The sequence below is a fragment of the Mustela putorius genome, unplaced genomic scaffold (genome assembly GCF_011764305.1).
Source record: "Mustela putorius furo isolate JIRA1106 unplaced genomic scaffold, ASM1176430v1.1 tig00000163_pilon_pilon_pilon, whole genome shotgun sequence".
NCBI lineage: Eukaryota > Metazoa > Chordata > Mammalia > Carnivora > Mustelidae > Mustela > Mustela putorius.
This window is the reverse complement of record NW_025421299.1, coordinates 560,526-580,292: the sequence shown is the minus strand read 5'-3', so window position 1 is coordinate 580,292 and position 19,767 is coordinate 560,526. Positions and strand designations below refer to the sequence as shown.

Here is a 19,767-nt window from a genome sequence, read left to right as displayed (position 1 = left end):
TATATGGGCCCAACTCCCACAAACAGATAATTCCTATAACTTTATTTTTAAAAAAATTTTCATCCATTTATTTGAGAGAGAGAGAGAGAGATTGAGGGAGAGAGAGAATGAGCAGGGGTGGGGAGGGCAGAGGGAGAGGGAGAAGCGACTCCCTGTTGGGCAGGGAGCCCACGGTGGGACTTGATCCCAGAACCCTGGGATCATGACCTGAGCCAAAGGCAGACACTCAACCAACTGAGCTACCCAGGCACCCCAATTCCCATAACTTAAATTTCTACCTATATTTTTTTCTATATTCAGTCAGAAGATTTTATCTGTTCCCAGACATTTCTATCTTCCTATAATGTCACAATCCACCTAGCCATCCTAGTCAGAAACTGAGTGATCCTTATTTTTGTTTCTTCTGTTTCTTTGTCCAAGTCATAACATTCTCATGATTCTTCCTCTGAAACAGCTCTTCCATTCATCCTCTCGTGCCTCTCCCTCCACCATTGCTTTAATTTTTTAATGTAGGTAAGGCATGGTGCAGCACCTATCTCATTATAGGTGTTCAATAAGCATTTGCTATCCCCTTTGAACTCATCCTCTCATGGATTTTGTAAGCTGACATTAAACCATGTTATCCTAGTTTCATCCATTTCTGTGGATAATTCTCTCACATTTTAGCTGAGTGATACTGGGTATGTCCTTAAACCTGGTAAATGCACTGTCTATTCATAGGGTTGTTAAAAAGATTCAAATAACGCATATAAGAAGTTTAGCACTATACATGACACAGAGAAAACATTTGCTTTCATGTTTTAAAAGAACCAGTGGAGGGATGCCTGGGTGGCTCAGTTGGTTAAGCAGCTGCCTTTGGCTCAGGTCATGATCCCAGCGTCCTGGGATCGAGTCCCGCATTGGGCTCCTTGCTCGGCGGGGAGCCTGCTTCTCCCTCTGCCTCTGCCTGCCATTCTGTATGCCTGTGCTCGCTCTCTCTCCCTCTCTCTGACAAATAAATAAAATCTTTAAAAAAAAAAAAAAAAAAACCCAGTGGAAATATCTCTGGTTCAGCTCAGCTCGTCTTCTTCCTGTCTTAAATCCAAATGTTGGTATCTGGTTTGAGGGAAACACACTCAACTAATAGGAAAAGCCAAGGAAACTGCAGTGATGACTAACTGACATTATTGAAGGAAGACCAGGGACCACCTATCTCCAGACTTCTCATGTTTGTTTTTGTTTAAACCATTGCAAACTGGCTTAAACTATGTGATCTATTTACTTGCAGCAAAAATATCTCTAATGATACAGTCCCAATATATGTTTACAGTTTTAGCTAACATTCTTTCTGCTATCCTTGTATAAGTAGTTTATACAGTTGAACCCACAGTATCCACAGTTATGACAAACCTAACTGTATTTTGAATCTTTTCACTACAATTAAGGTCTTTATTTAGCTCTTTGGAGCAGGTTTTTTTTTTTTTTAAGATTTTATTTATTTGACACAGAGAGAGCAAGAAAGAGAGATATGCAGAGAACAAGCACAAGTAGGGGGAACAGCAGGCTGGGAAGAAGCATGCTCCCTTCTGAGCAAGGAGCCAGATGTGAAGCTCTATCCCAGGACTCTGGGATCATGACCTGAGCCGAAGGCAGCTGCTTAACCAACTGAGCCACCCAGGCGCCCCACTTTGGAGCAGTTTTGTTAGGTGTAATGCCCAAAGGTCTTAGACAATCACAGTTCCAGTGTCCCTGGTATACAATGTCAGTATCATCTTATTAACTAAAGGCAATAGGTTTGTCCTACATGTAGAATGCCAACATTTTTCTCTGTCTATTCCACAAAGAACCCACTTAATAAACTAAAAACTTAACAGGCTGTGGAGTTGACTAGATGGAAATAAATTCTAGTTCCACCACTTCCTAAAATGCTTTCTTTTTTTTCCCTTAAGATTTAATTTATTTGTTTATTTGAGAAATGAGAGCAAGTGAGCAAGAGAGGGGGAAGGTCAGAGGGAGAAGCAGACACCCCCCCCCCCACCACCACCTCTGAGCAGGGAGCCTGATGCGGGACTTCATCCCAGGACTCTAGGACCATGACCTGAGCTGAAGGCAACCAACTGAGCCACCCAGGTGCCCAGAATGTTACTTTCTTGATCTTTAATTTCTTTCATTGTTGTTGTTGTTGTTCTTCTTCTTCTTTTTTCTTAAAGGATACAAAAAGGGATAGTATTCCCTCAAAGGGTTATTATGAAGAATTAAGATTAATGCTGCCAAGAACTTAATATAGTGCACAGTGTGGGACACAAGGAAAACCATCATGAATGGAAGCTCTTTTATTGCTTTAATTACATAGGAGGCAATGAGTAAATATTGCCCCAATCCCTTCCACAAAACATATAACAGTATGCACTTAATTAAAGAAAACTAGAATTAAAAATCATCCATACAAAGCTTTTGTAGATTAATCTCAACTATTCTGACCATAACCTTTCTGAGTCTGCATTAACATTTGTATAGTCACATGTTTTTTAAAAATCTTATTCAGATAAGTGATTTTTCACTATCAACTAGACACTCCAACAATGCATAATTACCCCAAAACGCTTTTTAGAATTCATCTTTAAGGAAGAGTTTTCAGAACATATTTTTCCTGTGTCCTCTACCATTGATATTAGTGACTGGGTTAATGCTGGTCTATTGGGGACAGCCACATGAGAAATACTAGTCCTGATGGGGGTTAATGGTTAAAGTTATCTAACTTTACTTAGATGTATTTTCAACAAGCATTAAGAATTGTGTATGTAGGGCGCCTGGGTGGCTCAGTGGGTTAAGCCGCTGCCTTCGGCTCAGGTCATGATCTCAGGGTCCTGGGATCGAGCCCCCCATCGGGCTCTCTGCTCAGCAGGGAGCCTGCTTCCCTCTCTCTCTCTCTGCCTGCCTCTCTGTCTACTTGTGATTTCTCTGTCAAATAAATAAATAAAATCTTTAAAAAAAATAAGAATTGTGTACGTATGTATTTTCCTTAATAGTGACAAATCATTTTTACTGCAAAAACATTGAGAAAGCCACATTTGTTTCAAGCTACTACTGATGACTAAGGGGCTAAAAATTATGCTGGGTGATTGTATTGGGAGAGTGGAGGGTGTGAAAACAAAATAAACAAAATGTAACAGAAACAGACGTGAGATTTAAACATTAAGACGTAAAATTTTCTTATACAATCTGTAAACTGGCTCTAAAGGTAATTCTAAAATATTTTTGTGGTAACAGCCTCCGAAGGTACTTGCTTTGAAAGGCAACATTCATGTATGCATAAATTAGGTTAAAAATTAGATTCCTTCTTTATTGACAAAAAACAATCTCATTATATATGCATGATTTTCTTGATCCAAAACAAGGAAACTAGAAACCCAAACAACAGTCTGCCAGGAATGATCTTGTTTTTTTAAGCCAGTCTAGCATTGCATATTTCAAATCAGTGGGTTTTCCACTACTTTTCTGACAAACGTGTTTTGACAAATACAGTGTTGTAATGTCTTCTTTCATGCGAAAATGGCTTGGGCTGAATAAATTCTCATGTAAACATCATTCAGCAGCGAAATGAAACAACTCCACTCTTAATTTGTGTAATAAACTCAGACACTGCCTTTGCTGTGGTATTCTGTTTACCGACCTCCTAAACTGACAGCGCATCACGGCAATGGGTTTGAAACACATTTTTATTTTTTATTTTTTATGTTATTTTATTTTATTTTTTACAGACAGAGATCACAAGCAGGCAGAGAGGCAGGCAGAGAGAGAAGAGCAAGCAGGCTCCCCGCTGAGCAGAGAGCCCGATGGGGGGCTCGATCCCAGGACCCTGGGATCATGACCTGAGCCGAAGGCAGAGGCTTTAACCCACTGAGCTACCCAGACGCCGGAAACACATTTTTAAAAGCCAGTTGCGGCCCGCCAGCCTACAGGATTAGCTTGCCTCTGTAACCCATCCTTTCAGACCCGCCGGCTTCCCGCGGCTTTGCTCACCTAGCAACCAGGCAGCAACTTCAGACACTTCCGGATCCCCAGACGGAGTTGTCCAATCGGCTCTACAGATTCGCCGCAGCGGCTGATGGGACGCCACAGACTGCGCGGCCGCGGGCGTCTGCACCATGGTGACGGGCAGCGGTGGGCCCGGGGTAGCCATGGCGGCTTGGTCTGTCTCATCCGCGGCTGCTGCGCATGTATTCCTTCTGCTGGTCTTCCCGCGAGTCTCACACGCCCAGACCTTCTCCTTCCCATTCCTGCAGCCAGAGTCCTGCGGCCACAACCAGTACTTCGATATCTCCGCGCTGTCCTGTGTCCCGTGCGGAGCCAACCAGAGGCGGGATGCCCGAGGTGAGACCGTTCAGGGTGGGCCCGAGCCAAAGCTCGAATATTCCGCCTTGTTGCTGCCCTCGGTCCCTGGCACGTGTCTCTGAAACACCTTTTTCCGCCCGCGGGAAGAAATTTTCAGGAAACTTAACCGCCAAAGCGTAAGGGATGGGTTTCCTTGGAGGATTGCAGCTTGCACCCAGTTGAGGTTGGGGAGCCCAGAGTAAGCTACGCCGTGAGCCAGCGCCAGTAATGAATTTCTCCGCGTCAGCCCCCCGCTTCTCATCAGAGGGGTCTTTCGGGAGGCATCTGGAAAGTCGCCTACCAGAGACAGAAAAGAAATAGGGAATTAGCGAAGTATAAAGGAGGAGGTCACAGGACGGGTCGGGGAGGGAACGCAAAGGAGCGCCTATAAACTTTGTTAACTCTTTATTTTGCTTTTCTAATCCTAGAGACCTAGAGCTATAAGGGACCTTAATCAGGATCAGGTCCAGTCTCCTCATTTTACGGATAAGGAAACTGAAGCCCAGTTGATGTTGTAATATCTTATTTGTCACCTAAATTGTGGATCGGAAGAGCTTTTGTCTCCTTGCCCTCAGTTTCTACCCGTGTATTTTCCCACTATGTCGTGTGTCCTTAATATAGATTTCCTTAGGACTTATACCTTTTATTATCGAATATTACTAATTGCCCTTGAAGTCTCTTTAGATTAAGCTTATTTCTTTTTTCTTGAAACTTCCACCATTTGATCTTAGTTCTCCTCACTGAAACTGCTCAAAATAAGACTTTTTCCATATTCTAAAGTCTAGGATGTTTTTCAGCCTTGATTTGGTCACCCATGGTGTTAACTTTTTGCCATCTTCAAACTTGATATGTCCTCATTTAAGTCATTACATAAGACTGGTCAAGGCTCCCCAGGTGAGGAAATATGAATGAGAAAACGTTTCACAGAGTCTTAAAGTGTAAGGTGGTAGCTTCGTACTTACGAACCCAAATATCCTATGCATTCTACCACATAGACTCCTATGGGATCGGCTTCCACTTGATGTATCCTTAGAGAATGCTGACCTTACCTATCCAGCAAGTTGAATAACGGTTATAAAGTCTACTGTCTGTTTAGAGAAAAATAGTCATTTATTTGAATCAGGATGATTTCGCTAATTAAGTTTTGTTTTGGTAAAGTAAATTTGAGATCATTTAATATATGTGTATGGTTGGATGAAATAGAACTGTAAAATTTCCCATAGCAGTTAGTGAATAGTTTGATTATTAAAATTAAAGTTCAGTACTTTAATAATTGAGTTCTGCTTGCAGTTAAAGTGGTAGGAAACAAAATACCTACTGTGTGCCATACACATTCTAAGCGCTTTCCATATAATAACTAATTTAATACTCATACCAAATGTATGAGGTAAGTACTGTTATCGTTCCCATTTTGCCAAAGCGGAAATCTAGGCACAGAGTTCAGTAACTTGCTGAAGATCACACAGCTAAATAGCAGAATTAAGATTAGAACCCACATAGTATGTTTCTGGATTTGCTCTTAACAGCTATACTGCTTTTTAAGATCTTAAGAATATTGAAAGTTTACCTATTTGGAGTTTTATTATTTTTATTTACCAAGGTCAAAATTGGCTCTTTTCTTTTTAGGAACTTCATGTATGTGTCTACCAGGATTTCAGATGATCTCTAATAATGGAGGACCTGATTTTATTTGTAAAAAGTGCCCAGAAAACATGGTATCAAATATTTACTTTAAAATAATTTTACTGTAAAAGGTAGTAAATTGAGTGTCTTTATTTTTTTAAAAATATTTTACTCATTTTAGAGCACAAGTTGGGTGAGGGGAGAGGGAGAGAGAATCCTTGAGCAGACTCTCTGCTGAGTGCAGGGCCCCATGCAAGGGCTCAATCCCAGGACCCTGAGATCATGACCTGAGTGGAAATCAAGAGCCACCTGCTTAACCACCTGAGCCACCCAGGCACCCCTTAACTGTCTTTATTTTTTAAGCTATGTTTTAATGCCATACTCTAATATATTCCCCAACTTTAAAATTATTTAAATTATTTTTATTTTTACTAGAGTAAATTTTGGGCAATCAGTGAAATTTTATGCAAACTTGGAAAAAACAAATGTATTGCCTTGGTTTTTAAAATCTGAAATTAAAAATGCAAAGCTGTGAAATTTGTCTTTATATTTTCTCACAGAGTGACTTTTTTTTTTTTAATAGATGAATGATACATATAAAGAGCAAGTTGGGATGTGTGTATATTTTGACTGGTACAGATTGAGTTCTGTCTTGGACCTGTTGTGTCAGCAGTCTTATAACAATTCATGTTCATAACGATACCTAAGGTGTAATAAGTTCATGAAATGCCAGTTGCATCATTAAATAGGTTAAATAATATCTGTTGCTGTCTTGTTAGTCATTATATCATAATTTTTGGAAAATTAGTGAATTAGTTACTATATATAATGATTTTTAATTAATGCAAATACATTTTGCAATCATTTTCAAAAATTAGGAGTCTTTGGATCATCTGGTGGCTCAGTCGTTTAAGTATCTGCCTTCAACTCAGGTCATGATTCCAGGGTCCTAGACTGAGCTCCACATCAGGCTTTCGGCTCAGTGGGAAGCCTGCTTCTCCTCCTCCCTCTGCTTGCTGCTCCCCCTGCTTGTGCTCACTCACTGTCTGTGTCAAATAAATACAATGTTTAAAAGAAAATAATTAGGAGTTTTATGAGGCAGTTATTTTGTAGTAATGTTTCTTCTCATCTGGATTAAAAAAATGAAATCTGGCAATTTAATAATTTAAAATACTATTAAATTAATTACTATTAAGTTGATAGTTTAATTTACCAGTTGTCCTGATTTTATGGCTAATTTGATTTAACTTATAAGTTTGATTACCACTTAATACTTATTTTATGTTTTTGGAAATAGTGACCATTGCTGAATTATCAATCATAAAAAGCTCCTAATATGAAATGGGTACAAAGCAAATTTATTCTTCAGTGAAATTACAAAATAATCATAATTTTTAAATAGTCCTCTCTAAATGTACTGCCAAATTTAGGAGCATTTCTTGATATATCCAGTCTTTTCAACCAAAATTAAAAATAATTTCTTATTGTTTTGTTATTACCATTTGTTCTTTTTGGTTACATCCATATTTGGTTTTGCCCCAGGTTAGGAAAAGCCATGTAAGCCCAATTTTGAATGATACCATATTTTATCAAAAACCTTTATTAATACAAACAATAGATAATTTATAATTTAACTTTATAATTATAATTTAACTTTAACAACTTATTTACATATTATTTGTATACCATAAAATTCAACCATTTTGAATCATAGTTTGATTTTGAAAAACTAATGTATTTGAATTATAAAAATTAGAATATGTTAGAAAAGGTAAAACCAAACAATTAATTGGCTATCTGTTGATTAAATCCTTTTGAATTTTGTTGTGTTTTACTTTTATAAATTGAAAAACTGAATGACAGTATTACTTTGAAAGTAAGGACTCATTTGAACTGAAAATCATGAAGAAGAAAGCAGTGTTGCCCAGAGTTAACAGTAGTCAGTACATAGTGATCATATGTAACTTGATTTTAGAATGTAAGCACTGTTTGGCTGTCCAGGAAATTTTTATGTAACTCATATGTGCATGATTTATTAGAATATTGGCTACAAATTATATACTATTGTGGCTTTTTGGAATTACATCACTGATCAAGGAGAAATTTTACTTTTGTTTTAATTTAGAAAGGTATTACTGAAGATGGCTGGAATTGCATTTCTTGCCCTGGCGGTATAACTGCAGAAGGAAAATGCCACTGTCCCACTGGCCATATTTTAGGTAAGAAGTAAATTCTTTATGAAAAAGTAGTAATGAATCTTCACTTAGCTGGTTTGAAAAGGACATTAATTGAAATAGCTAGGTGAACAGTATTTTTTTTAATTGTCTAAAATTTAATGATGTTTAAGACAATAGTAGCCATTGAGAAGAGAATAAAAAGCCCTCCCTAATTTAAAAAAATAAATTCTCAGGACACTTGGCTGGCTCAGTCAGTTAAGTGTCTGCCTTCAGCTCAGGTCATGTTCCCTGGGGTTCTGAGATCAAGTTCTGCATCAGGCTCCTTGCTCACTGGGGAATCTGTTTCTTCCTCTGCCTGCCTGCTTCTCCTGCTTGTGCGCACTCTCTCTCTCTCTTTCTCTGACAAGTAAATAAATAAAATCTTTTAAAAAAATTAAAAAATATTCTTTTTAATATATGATTAGATTGATACTTCCTTAAAATAACATGATAAAGTATATATGTTTCAATTCAGAAGCCAACATGATGCTTAATAGGGACAAATGATAAGCATTTCTATTAATGTCAGGACCCAGATAAAGATGTAAACTGTGCACTTAGGTAAGTGAAAGAAATAGATGATAGGGTAATTAAAAAGGAGGTAAAAATCATTAAAAATTAATTTTTAATGATTTGATTATATGTTTAGAAAACCCAAGGGAATTACTAAAAATCACTATAAATAATAAAGGTTTTATTTATTTATTTTTTAAAGATTTTATTTATTTATTTATTTGACAGAGAGATCACAAGTAGGCAGAGAGGCAGGCAGAGAGAGAGAGGGAAGCAGACTTCCTGCGGGGCAGAGAGCCTGATGTGGGGCTCGATCCCAGGATCCTGGGATCACATGACCTGAGCGGAAGGCAGAGGCTTAGCCCTCTGAGCCACCGAGGCACCCCATAAAGGTTTTAGATACAAATTTATTTTCCAAAAATTAGCAGCCGCCTTCTTTCTAAACAATTCTTTAAAATGTATGAAAGAGGAAAAAATCTCATCTACAGTAGCAACAAAAAGAAAAAAATGCCAAGGCATAAATTTTAGAAGAAATGTATAAGATTAATCAATTGAAGAAATCTTAGAATGCTCCTGCAGGATACAAAAGTTGGCTTTAGTAAGTGAAATACGTAGGGTGTTCTTGAAGGGGAAAATTAAATATTACAAAGATGTCAGCTCTCCCAATACTAGTCTATTTATTTGATGGAACCCTGGTAAATTCTACTAGGATATTGTTTGTCTGTTTTAGAGACTACACAATTAACTCTAAAATTTATCTGGAAAAAATATGAAAAACCAAGATTATGAAAAAGGAGAGAGGAAACAACCCTATCAGGTATTATGCACATTTTATAGCCACTGTAATAACATGTATGGCTGGCATATAGATTACACATACTAATGGGTGGAACTTAAAGTAGAGAATCAAAATAGACCGAGTCTCAGTTGGAATGTGATATGTGATAAAAGTGGCATTTCTTGTCAGTGGAGAAAAGACTGATTAGTAGATGGTGTTGGGGAAACTTGGAAAATACTTAGTTGAGTTTCAAACTTATTTCTTAAAGAAACATAAATTCCAGGCCAGTCAAATATTTAAATACTAAATATGATTCTATAATAGATTATGAAAGGGGAGCCTGGGTGGCTCAGTCGTTAAGCATCTGCCTTTGGCTCAGGTTATGATCCCAGGGTTCTGGGATTGAGCCCGCATCAGGCTCCTGGCTCTGTGAGAAGCCTGCTTCTCCCACTCCCCCAATTTGTGTTCCCTCTCTCATTCTCTTCTGTCTGTCTCTGTCAAATAAATACAACCTTAAAAAAAAAAATCATAAAAAACAGGAAAAATTTTTTTAGTCTTGGGATGGAATAGGCCTAAGAATAAGGAGAAACCCAGAACCTATAGAAGGAAATATTGGCAAATTTAACTAAATACAAATTCTAAAATATCATGTAGAAAAATAATAAAGAACATAAGGAAAAAACCTACAAACTAGAGAAAAATTTATAATGCATACAATTAATAGAGGTCTAAGTTCTACAATATATATATAAAAAACTTCTATAATAGTATATGAACAAGAGGAAAAGCTAAATTTAAACAATGGCCAAAAATCATGAATAGACTGAATTCACAAACAAAAAAAACATTAAACAAGAGAAACAAGTTCAACATTGCTCAGAGAATAATATTAAAATTTTATTTATTTTTTTCTTTTTCTTTTTTTTTTTTTTAAAGATTTTATTTATTTGTCAGAGAGAGAGAGAGAGCGCAAGCACAGGCAGAGAGAGTGGCAGGCAGAGTCAGAGGGAGAAGCAGGCTCCCTGCAGAGCAAGGAGCCCGATGTGGGACTCGATCCCAGGATGCTGGGATCATGACCTGAGCCGAAGGCAGCTGCTTAACCAACTGAGCCACCCAGGCGTCCCTAAAATTTTATTTTTAAAATAAATTTTATTTTTAACCTACCAGATTTTATTATCAACTTTTTTTTTTTTAAAGACTTCATTTACTTACTGGACAGAGAGAGACACAGCGAGAGAGGGAACAAAAGCAGAGGTGGTAAGAGAGGGAGAAAGCAGGCTTCCTGCCTAGCAGGGGGCCTGATGCAGGGTTTGATCCCAGGACCCTGGGATCATGTCCTGAGCCCAAGGCAGATGATTCACGACTGAGCCACCCAGGCACCCCTCAACATTTTTTTAAAGATTTTTTTAATATGACAGAGGGATAGAAAGAGAGTGTGTGAGAGAGCACAAGTAAGGAAAGCAGCAGAGGGAGAAGAAGCAGCAGCTTTCCTGCTGAGCAGGGAGCCTGATGCAGGGCTCCATCCCAGTACCCAGGATCATGACCTGAGCCAAAGGCAGATATGTCATTGACTGAGCCACCAAGGAGCCCCTATTATCAACCTTTTGAACTTTGATAGTGTTTGCAAGGATACAAGGTGGTAGTTATTCATATATTACTGGGGAATTATAAATTGGTGCACTCTCTGTGGAGAGCAACTTGACTGTATTTATCCGATGCAGATCATCACCCAGGTAGGCTTTATCTAGGAATTTCCTTTTCTAATGCAGGAAGATACATGTCTGAAGAATTATATGCATGGCTTCTTATTGCAACTTTCATCCTAAGACAAAATAGCATACACGATGTCAAAGTCTGTTAAGAAGATGTTAGTCAGATAAACTGTCATACGTCCATGCAGGCATGTAGGATGCAGAAAAATATGGATTATTATATAGAAAAATAATGCAGTTCTTCAAGTATTGCTAAAGAAACAAATCCAAGATACATTAAAAATGAAAAAAAGCATAGAAAAGTTTCTATGTATTCACTCACAAACGTTTATTTGAGTACTTGCTATTTATTGGTACTGTTTCCTGTATTTGGTGAGCTACCATTTATGCTTTCTAAAAATTACAAATTCATATGTGCTATGCATACCCTATTTCTGGAGGAATTTACAAGGAACTGATAACAGTCTTGCCTCCAGGGTAGAGAATTGGGTATCTGGGGGAAAAGGGTAGGAAAGAGACTTCATTTTCAAATTCTTCTGTGCCTTTTATTTTTTATTTGTATATTATTTATTCAAAAATAATTTTTTTAAAGATTTTATTTATTTATTTGAGAGAGAGAAATTACAAGTACACTGAGAGGCAGGCAGAGAGAGAGAGAGAAGGAAGCAGGCTCCCTGCTGAGCAGAGAGCCCGATGCGGGACTCGATCCCAGGACCCTGAGATCATGACCTGAGCCGAAGGCAGCGGCTTAACCCATTGAGCCACCCAGGCGCCCCTATTCAAAAATAATTTGTAAAAGAAATAAAAACCCAGGCCATCAATTTATTTAAAATCTAGTTAGAAGACAGGATATGCATATGGAAAAATAATTTGCAGAGCAAGATAGCAGCAACAAAATATTTTTATAGGAGCACATATATTAAATCATGAAATGAACATTCTAGACAATAAATGTAAGGAGGAACTCACTTCAGCCAGGGTTGTCTGCGAAAGTGGGCATGAGGAGGCAGTATAATAGTGAGACCTTGAAGAATTAATGATATTTCAAAAGATAGCAAGAAAGAAAACATTTTGGGCAGGAGGAAGAGTACGAACAAGAGCAATGTTATAAATATAAACATATTGTTATATATATGAACATATTGTTACAAATATAAACATCCAGATTGAATATGAAGGGATTATGGAAATAACAGTTTGCTGAATTTAAAGGTGCATTGGTCCAGATTGTGGAAGGCCTTGAATGGTAGGGTGTTCTGTAGGCATAGGGGTTTTGTTGAGCTCCTACTAGGTGCTGGCCATGGTCCAGGGGGATGAAGGGTAAAGCAGTGAAGGAAAGACTGAACAGGAATGCAGTCCCTGTCCTCGTGAAGCTGATATTTAAAGAGTGGGGACCAGAAATAGAGCTGTGAAGAGGCTGTTGGGGTGCTGTAGACAGGTGGTGACAAGGACCTAAACCAGAGTTAGAACATGTTGTACTCAAAGGAGTAGATCCCAGAAATATTAAAAGGATGATAATAACTTAGATGAGTGAAGGAATATGGGGATGAGGAAAAAGGAAGTAAAAAATATCCTTGGAATTTCTAAGTGGGGATGAAGGCGATGATGTTCACAGATTCAAATACAGTGTGGAAGTCAGAATGGAATGAGTTCTGAAATGACTTTTGACAGTCAGAGATCACTGATGTAGAAGCTTCAGTTTTAATGAGTTTCTGAGAATGGAGTCTAGATGCCAGGGAGGCCAGATGGTGGCTCTGACACCTAGTAACCCCTTAGAGTTGGGTGACCGCCATGAAACCAGTATTTCACTATTTTAGAGGTTATATTACATACTTAAAATTTTCCATGGTGTGAGCTCCTTAGAGCCATCTTGAACTTTTTCTGTTAATTTGTTCTGTGGATTTGTAAGAGGCGCTGAGGGGGAGAGGAAGAATAGAAAGAGGGTGCATCTTACTTCTTACACAACTTATTTCAACTCTTCCCATTTCTGACATAAGAAGAAAATGCTCAGATAACCAGGTAAATAATTTTTAAAAAATAATTAATACAGACAGTACATATCATTAAAAATATCAAATAATTCATGAGGCTATAAGATGAGAAATGAAAGTCCATACTCCCTACCTATTCCATTTCCCAAAAATTACCCTAGATAATCAATTATTTTTTTCTCTATCCTTTCCAAGTTTCTTAATGTATTGCAAATATTTTGGAGTGTTTATTTGCAGTGTATTTTGGAGAGAGTACCATAAGAGCACATGTAGATTTATTGCTTAAAAGGTCATTTATTTTTCAACTTTAAAATTTTACTCTTTGAAATGAAAGTCATGTATGTATATGGCTAGAAATTTAAATGGTATAGAAAAATAGTAAAACTAAGTGCTTTCCCTTCTTCCCTCACTCTCACTCCTATTCCTCTAATGTAGTCATTATTAAGTTTTGTGTTCTTACAAGAAAGCTTTTTTCTTTTTTTTTTAAGATTTTATTTATTTATCAGAGAGAGAGAGGGAGAGAGAGTAAGCACAGGCAGACAGAATGGCAGGCAGAAGCAGAGGGAGAAGCAGGCTCCCTGCCGAGCAAGGAGCCTGATGTGGGACTCAATCCCAGGACACTGGGATCATGACCTGAGCCGAAGGCAGCTGCTTAACCAACTGAGCCACCCAGGCATCCCCCAAGAATGCTTTTAGTACTTATATGTCTCTATACAGTCCTGAAAATATTTATATGTTGTCATACTTATTTATAAATATTTGTTGACAAAATTAAAATAAATGTTAATAAATTTTTGAAACTTCATTTAACAAAAGGGCAGTTAAGCTAAAAGGCCATAGCTAGCCCCAATTCAGTACGAGTAGACTGTTGTCATCATGTAAGAAAATAGGTCTCTATGAAATCAGACTTTCATCTCCAATTTTAAGTTCTTCAAATTAAAAAAATGTTTATTGAGCACTAACTGCTAGGTGCTGGGATACAGCAATGAATCAAACTTAGGTTCTAGTGGCAAGAGGAAGACAATAAGCAAATGAATAGTGTATGCCAGGGGTGGTAAATGCTATGAAGACAAATAAGGCAGGGCAAGAGAGAGAGAGCAAGTGTTATTTTACATGTATGATCATGGAAGACCTCTTTGGAAAGGTGACATCTGAGCAAAGATTTGAAGGAAATGAGGGACAGAGCCATGTAGATGACCAGGGGACTCAGGCTAGCAAGTATGAAGATCCTGAGATGGGAAAGTGTTCAAGGAGCAGCAAATACCCCAGTGTGGCTGAAGCAAACAAGGGTGTGGAAAGAAGCGGATGATTCTGGAAAGTTGGGGTGATTGTGTGCTGATCATGTAAGGCCTTTTAGGCTGTGATAGTGACCTTAGAAATTACCCCAAGTAAGATGGAAGAGTATTGGAAGGTTTTGAGGGGATTGAAATGATCACACTTAGTATTGAAAAGCCTCATTCTAGCTCCTGCCTGGTGAATAGAACCAGGGCTCCAATTAGGAAGCTGTCATTAAAGTCCAGGTGATAGATGATAGCCCTTGGCCTGGGGTAGAGTTGTGAAAGTAGAGAGAATAATTCCGTTTCTGGATATAATTTGAAAAAAAGAGCTAATAAGATTTGCACATCTATTTTTTAAATTTTAATTTTATTGTTTTTAACATGCAGTGTGAAAAGAAATAAGGAGACTCTAAGGACTGGGGCCTGAGTAAACGGTCCAATAGAATTGCCATTTAAGCCTGGGATGACTATAGAAGAAACAAGTCATTTACCTTTACTTTGGTTAAAATCATTTTTACCACTTTGTGAAAACTGAAAGTGTTATGGATAAAACATTATTGATAGCATTATGATTTGGATTAATGATCTTTGACTCATTTTCCCAATGCTGGTTCTCTGTTAATTCCCTTAGCCCCGAAGTAATTGTTGATCATTTTGATGTGTGTGCACATACATGTTTGTATGTCTGTTTCCTTCTAGAACCTTTTTTTCCTGTTTTTAAAATATACATTATAGCCACAAGAAATATAACTGGCATTTTTTTTTTTTTAAAGATTTTATTTATTTATTTGTCAGAGATAGAGCGCGAGCGAAAGCGAGCACAGGCAGACAGAGTGGAAGACAGAGTCAGAGGGAGAAGCAGGCTCCCCGTGGAGCAAGGAGCCCGATGCGGGACTCGATCCCAGGACGCTGGGATCATGACCTGAGCCGAAGGCAGCTGCTTAACCAACTGAGCCACCCAGGCGTCCCATAACTGGCATTTTTATATAAATGTTTCATACCAAAAATATTGTTCTACAGCATACTTTTTTCAGTTATCAGTATGATCTATAGATTACCTCATTCTTTCTAATCTACTCCATAGTATTTCATAGGTTGAATATACCATCATTTTGCTATTGTAAATGTTTAGGTTTTCCAACAAGTAACACTTTAGTAAATGTCCTTATGCACATGGACAAGTGTTTCTGTAGGTTGGATGTCTAAAAATGAAATTGTAGTGTTGAAGGTTATATGAATTTAAAATTTTAATAGGTACTACCAAAAACCCTGAAGTTGTAGAGACATTTCAGCTGTCTGTGAAACTACTACTTGTTTCTGCATACCCACTGAAATAGAAACATGCAGGTAAGAAGTAAAAAACAAACAAAACAAAACTAGAGAAAAAAATACTAATTTATTATTATGATTTGGAAAATTCGTTTTTGTGTTTCTTTATGTGGGAATGAGGAAGTCTTCACTTTTCTATACTTTGTTTTGGTGGTGTTTAACATGCCTCTTCTGCAGATCAGGTATTTTGAGAATTATTAGAACAATAATTACTAGTGGGCTTTACAAAGTATGTAGAAACTTATTTGCTGACTTTGAGTTACAATTTTGTTTCTAAATCTTTAGTGGAAAGAGCTGTTAATGGAACGTTGTTGTCTCAAGCAACTTGTAAGCTCTGTGATGAAAATGAAAACTCTTTTACAGTGGCAAATGCTTTAGGAAACAGGTAAGCCATGTGCTGGGTGCTGACTTTTTAAATATCATCTTACACTTATATGGAATCTGTACCTTTTAAAAATACTTCCTATGATACCACTTTCCTCACAATAACTCAAAGAAGGATGGAAATAGACATTGACACATAAAGAAGGTGAAGCCTAGAGAATGAAACTGATTAGAGGTCAAGGCTTGGCTCAGTCTCTTATTGGTTGTTTGACCTTGGCAAACTTAGTAAGTCAGTCCTCCTGTCTTTAGAATGGAGATAAACCACCCACTTCATAGGCTTTTATCACAGCTCAGAAATCGATATGGGAATTTTTAGCATAGTGTTTTAGAGTAAACGCTCAGTAAAAGGTAGCTGTTTTTGTTTGTTATTATGTAATTTGTACATAATCTATTATATATATATATATATAGCATTTAAGTATTAACTTCTGTTTATAGCATACTAGCTATGTGCCTGGAACTGTGCTTTGTAATAAAGTTATATAAAGAATATATTACTAAGTAAATGATAATTATAGTAACCCAAGAACCCTGATTTATAGCCCTATTCTCTATCACATCCTGTTTCCTTCATACATGCATACCACATACACAAGCACACACACCCCTGTCTCTCTCTAATTCAGACATAATATCCCTATTTTAACCTCTTCAAATTTTTGTTGAGAGAGCTACATGATGACTTCCCTCTAAGCATAGTTTTCTCTTCAGTTTCCAAGATTAAAATAGAAAATAGTTGAGTAGCTTCTGCTAGGGATACTTAGTGTTGGATCACTACTTATCTTAGGCTGATATGGGCTGTGGTGTCCAAATATTGACTACTTGGCTGATGCCCAAGCCTTCCCTTCCAGTACCAACTCAAGCCTAGATCTGTGCCATGCCCCATTCCCTCCTACCTGCTCTGTCTTACAAGTAGTGAGTACAACAAACCATTCAGTGTCCCCACTACTCTGGTGGATCCTCTTCCTCCCTGTATATCATACATTAATGAAAAATATATTTTCCTAAAATAAATAAGGGTAATGAATGGACTTTGAAAGTGTTTATTGTAGGTTTGGTGAAGGAGTAGATACACATATCTTTTTTAGCTTATGTTTCCTTTTTTGCTTTGTGACAGACAAAATAAGGAAATTAGATTTGATATAACTACATATGAAAACAGATTGGGTTTCACTTGTATGAGTTTTTTGGGCTCTTAATTGAGTGACTTAACCATCTTATTCAATATTATTTATGCCACTTGATATAGTTTCAAAAGAATGCTCTCCTATTATTGGTTAATTTTACTTATTTATTTATACCTTGCTTTGAAATAGAAGGAATGGTAATAAAATTAATCAAATCAATGTTAATATTTTTAATTTATTTATTACAAGTTATTACTTAGCTGAATGAATCTATTCTAATTCAGCATTTAAAAGAAGACAAGTGTTTGATGAAATTAGGTCTAGCATAATTCATTGACATTTAAAAATTTTTTTGTTATGTTGACAGATGTGTCCGATGCGAACCAACATTCATCAATACCAGCAGGTCCTGTACCTGTTCAGCACCGAACATTTTAGTAAGGCTAATCAAATTAATAAGGCATATATTTTAAAATTAAGTTGGTAATACCTTTCCATAAACTATTTTCTTATTTATTTTTTATTTATGAAGACAGGAGGATTATGTTTCAGCAACACAGGGAATTTTCCTTCACGTGTAATTTCATCTGCCCGTTATGGAGATCTTGTGAGTATGTTGTAGTTTTTTTGTTCCATCCTTGTTGCGTACTCCTGTGCTCATTATTCTGGGACTAAAATGAGAAACAGTTCTGATTAAGTCACTTTAAAACAGAAATTATCAATCTGAGAAACATTAACAACTCAGCGTTATTATTTTAAGTACCGTTCCTCTCTTCTCTACCTTGGCTCATCCTTTTTTGGTGATCTCCAAATGTGTAAGCTGGAAAGTTCTTTTATAGATCCTATAAAGATGCAGCAGTATTTATTAAGAGCACCAGAGACTCTTGGCTTGTACCCTGGATTTGCCAGTCATTAATTATATATCCTTGGACTTAATATTTCTAAACTTCAGTTTTATGGTCTGTACATTGGGTATAGTAATCAGACTTACCTCATAGTACCTATACATGGTAATCACTGGAGAAATGAGGGTTATTCGTATCTGGCCAGGTTCTTTATTTTGTAGTCGAGAGCATGGAGGCCTAGGGTTAGAGCCTTTGCAACAGTTGCTCGTCTATGTCTGCTTTGTAAAATGGGAAGAAAGTGAATGAACTTGAACTGTGGAGATCATGAATCCAAGGGAATAGGAATTAGATGACTAACTAAAAGTTAGTTAATGAGCACTGAAAATACCAAGTATGCCAGCAGAGCTGGGGGTGGACAGGCTAGGATCTGGTTGCTCAAATCATTCTTAGATCAGTGGGAGTGGTTAGGAGGAATTGGAGGACAACCATGATGAAGGTAGAATCTGGGCTCTTGAAAAATAAAGCAAAACTTCCACTTCTCCAGTATTGTCTTATTGGTGTGATAGGCAAGTACCAAATATTTGCAAAACAACAAAATAAACTAAGATAGGGGTATAGATACAGAGCTCTGAGATCACCCCAAAATTAGCTCCTTAGCAATAAGATAGATATCTTCTGGAGTGTTCTTCCCCAGTCTCAGGTTATAGTGACCTTCTGTATATCATTGTCAAAACTTGTAGACCTTTATTTTTATTTTTTTTTCTTTTTACCCTTTTTAAAATAATTCTGTCAAAAGTGCCAATAAATTTCCTTTTCCTCTTTGGTATCAGATCAGTCATACAGAGCTTCCCTCTCTTTCAGTCTCTTGATCTGGAACATGTCTTTAGTCTTTTCCTGTCTTACATGAACTCAACAGCTTTGAAGGTTATATGCCTTATAGTCTATGGGATGACCCTTGGCTGGGTCCATCCAGTTTTTCCTCATAATCAGGACGTGGTTGGCAGGAAACCATAAAAAAAAGTTTTGCTTTTCTCAGTGCATTGTACCATAACAGAAGGCATGCAGCATTCATATGTCCTTTCCCTGGTGATGTTAACTTTGATCACCTGCTGTCAAGCTGCCATGTCTGCTCTAAGGGTACCATTTTTCCTTTTATAATTGATTAGTATTTTGTGAGGAGAATTTTCAAGATTATGCTTTATCTTCACCAAACATTAACAATAAGTAACAGTAAGCTTTAGTCTCCTTTGGTGATGCTTGCCTTTATCAACCACTACTATGAGGTTGCCAAATATTTCCATCATTCTTTTTACATTTATTAATTAACCTTCTACTTTAAGGAAGTAGTTCCCCTTCTTCCCATTTATGTATGTATTTGTTTATTAATGTCAGTATAGATTAGTGGGTTCCTATTTTATTCAGTTGGTTGTAATCCAATACATGCATTGTTTTGATATTCAGGTTGTCCTAGATTTAGCCACTGAAGGCCCTTCAAGTTGGCTCCTATACCTTTTTGATATATGTCCATCATTCCTTGAGAATTTCTTTCCTTTCTGGCACAAGAAGATTTCCAGGTTCATTTTGTACTTTTCCTTCATCATTCCTAGAATCAACCATTC

At 37.2% G+C, this 19,767-nt stretch overlaps 1 protein-coding gene across 2 annotated transcripts in view; it reads left to right on the top strand.

The window, feature by feature from the left end:
- Nucleotides 1-3,926: 3,926 nt before the first annotated feature.
- The window catches only part of TMEM67 (transmembrane protein 67), a 51,156-nt gene continuing 35,315 nt past the window's right edge, over nt 3,927-19,767 (top strand). Inside the window, exons 1-6 of one of the 2 annotated variants that reach the window (XR_006605515.1) lie at nt 3,927-4,353; nt 5,980-6,068; nt 8,102-8,195; nt 16,078-16,177; nt 17,671-17,740; nt 17,836-17,910. Coding sequence is in view for 1 of the 2 variants with exons in the window: in XM_004768576.3 (XP_004768633.2) it covers nt 4,128-4,353; nt 5,980-6,068; nt 8,102-8,195; nt 16,078-16,177; nt 17,671-17,740; nt 17,836-17,910 (654 nt within the window). In the remaining variant the exon portion in view is untranslated. The remainder of the gene's footprint in view (nt 4,354-5,979; nt 6,069-8,101; nt 8,196-16,077; nt 16,178-17,670; nt 17,741-17,835; nt 17,911-19,767) is intronic. The other variant, XM_004768576.3, reaches the window with a different exon arrangement.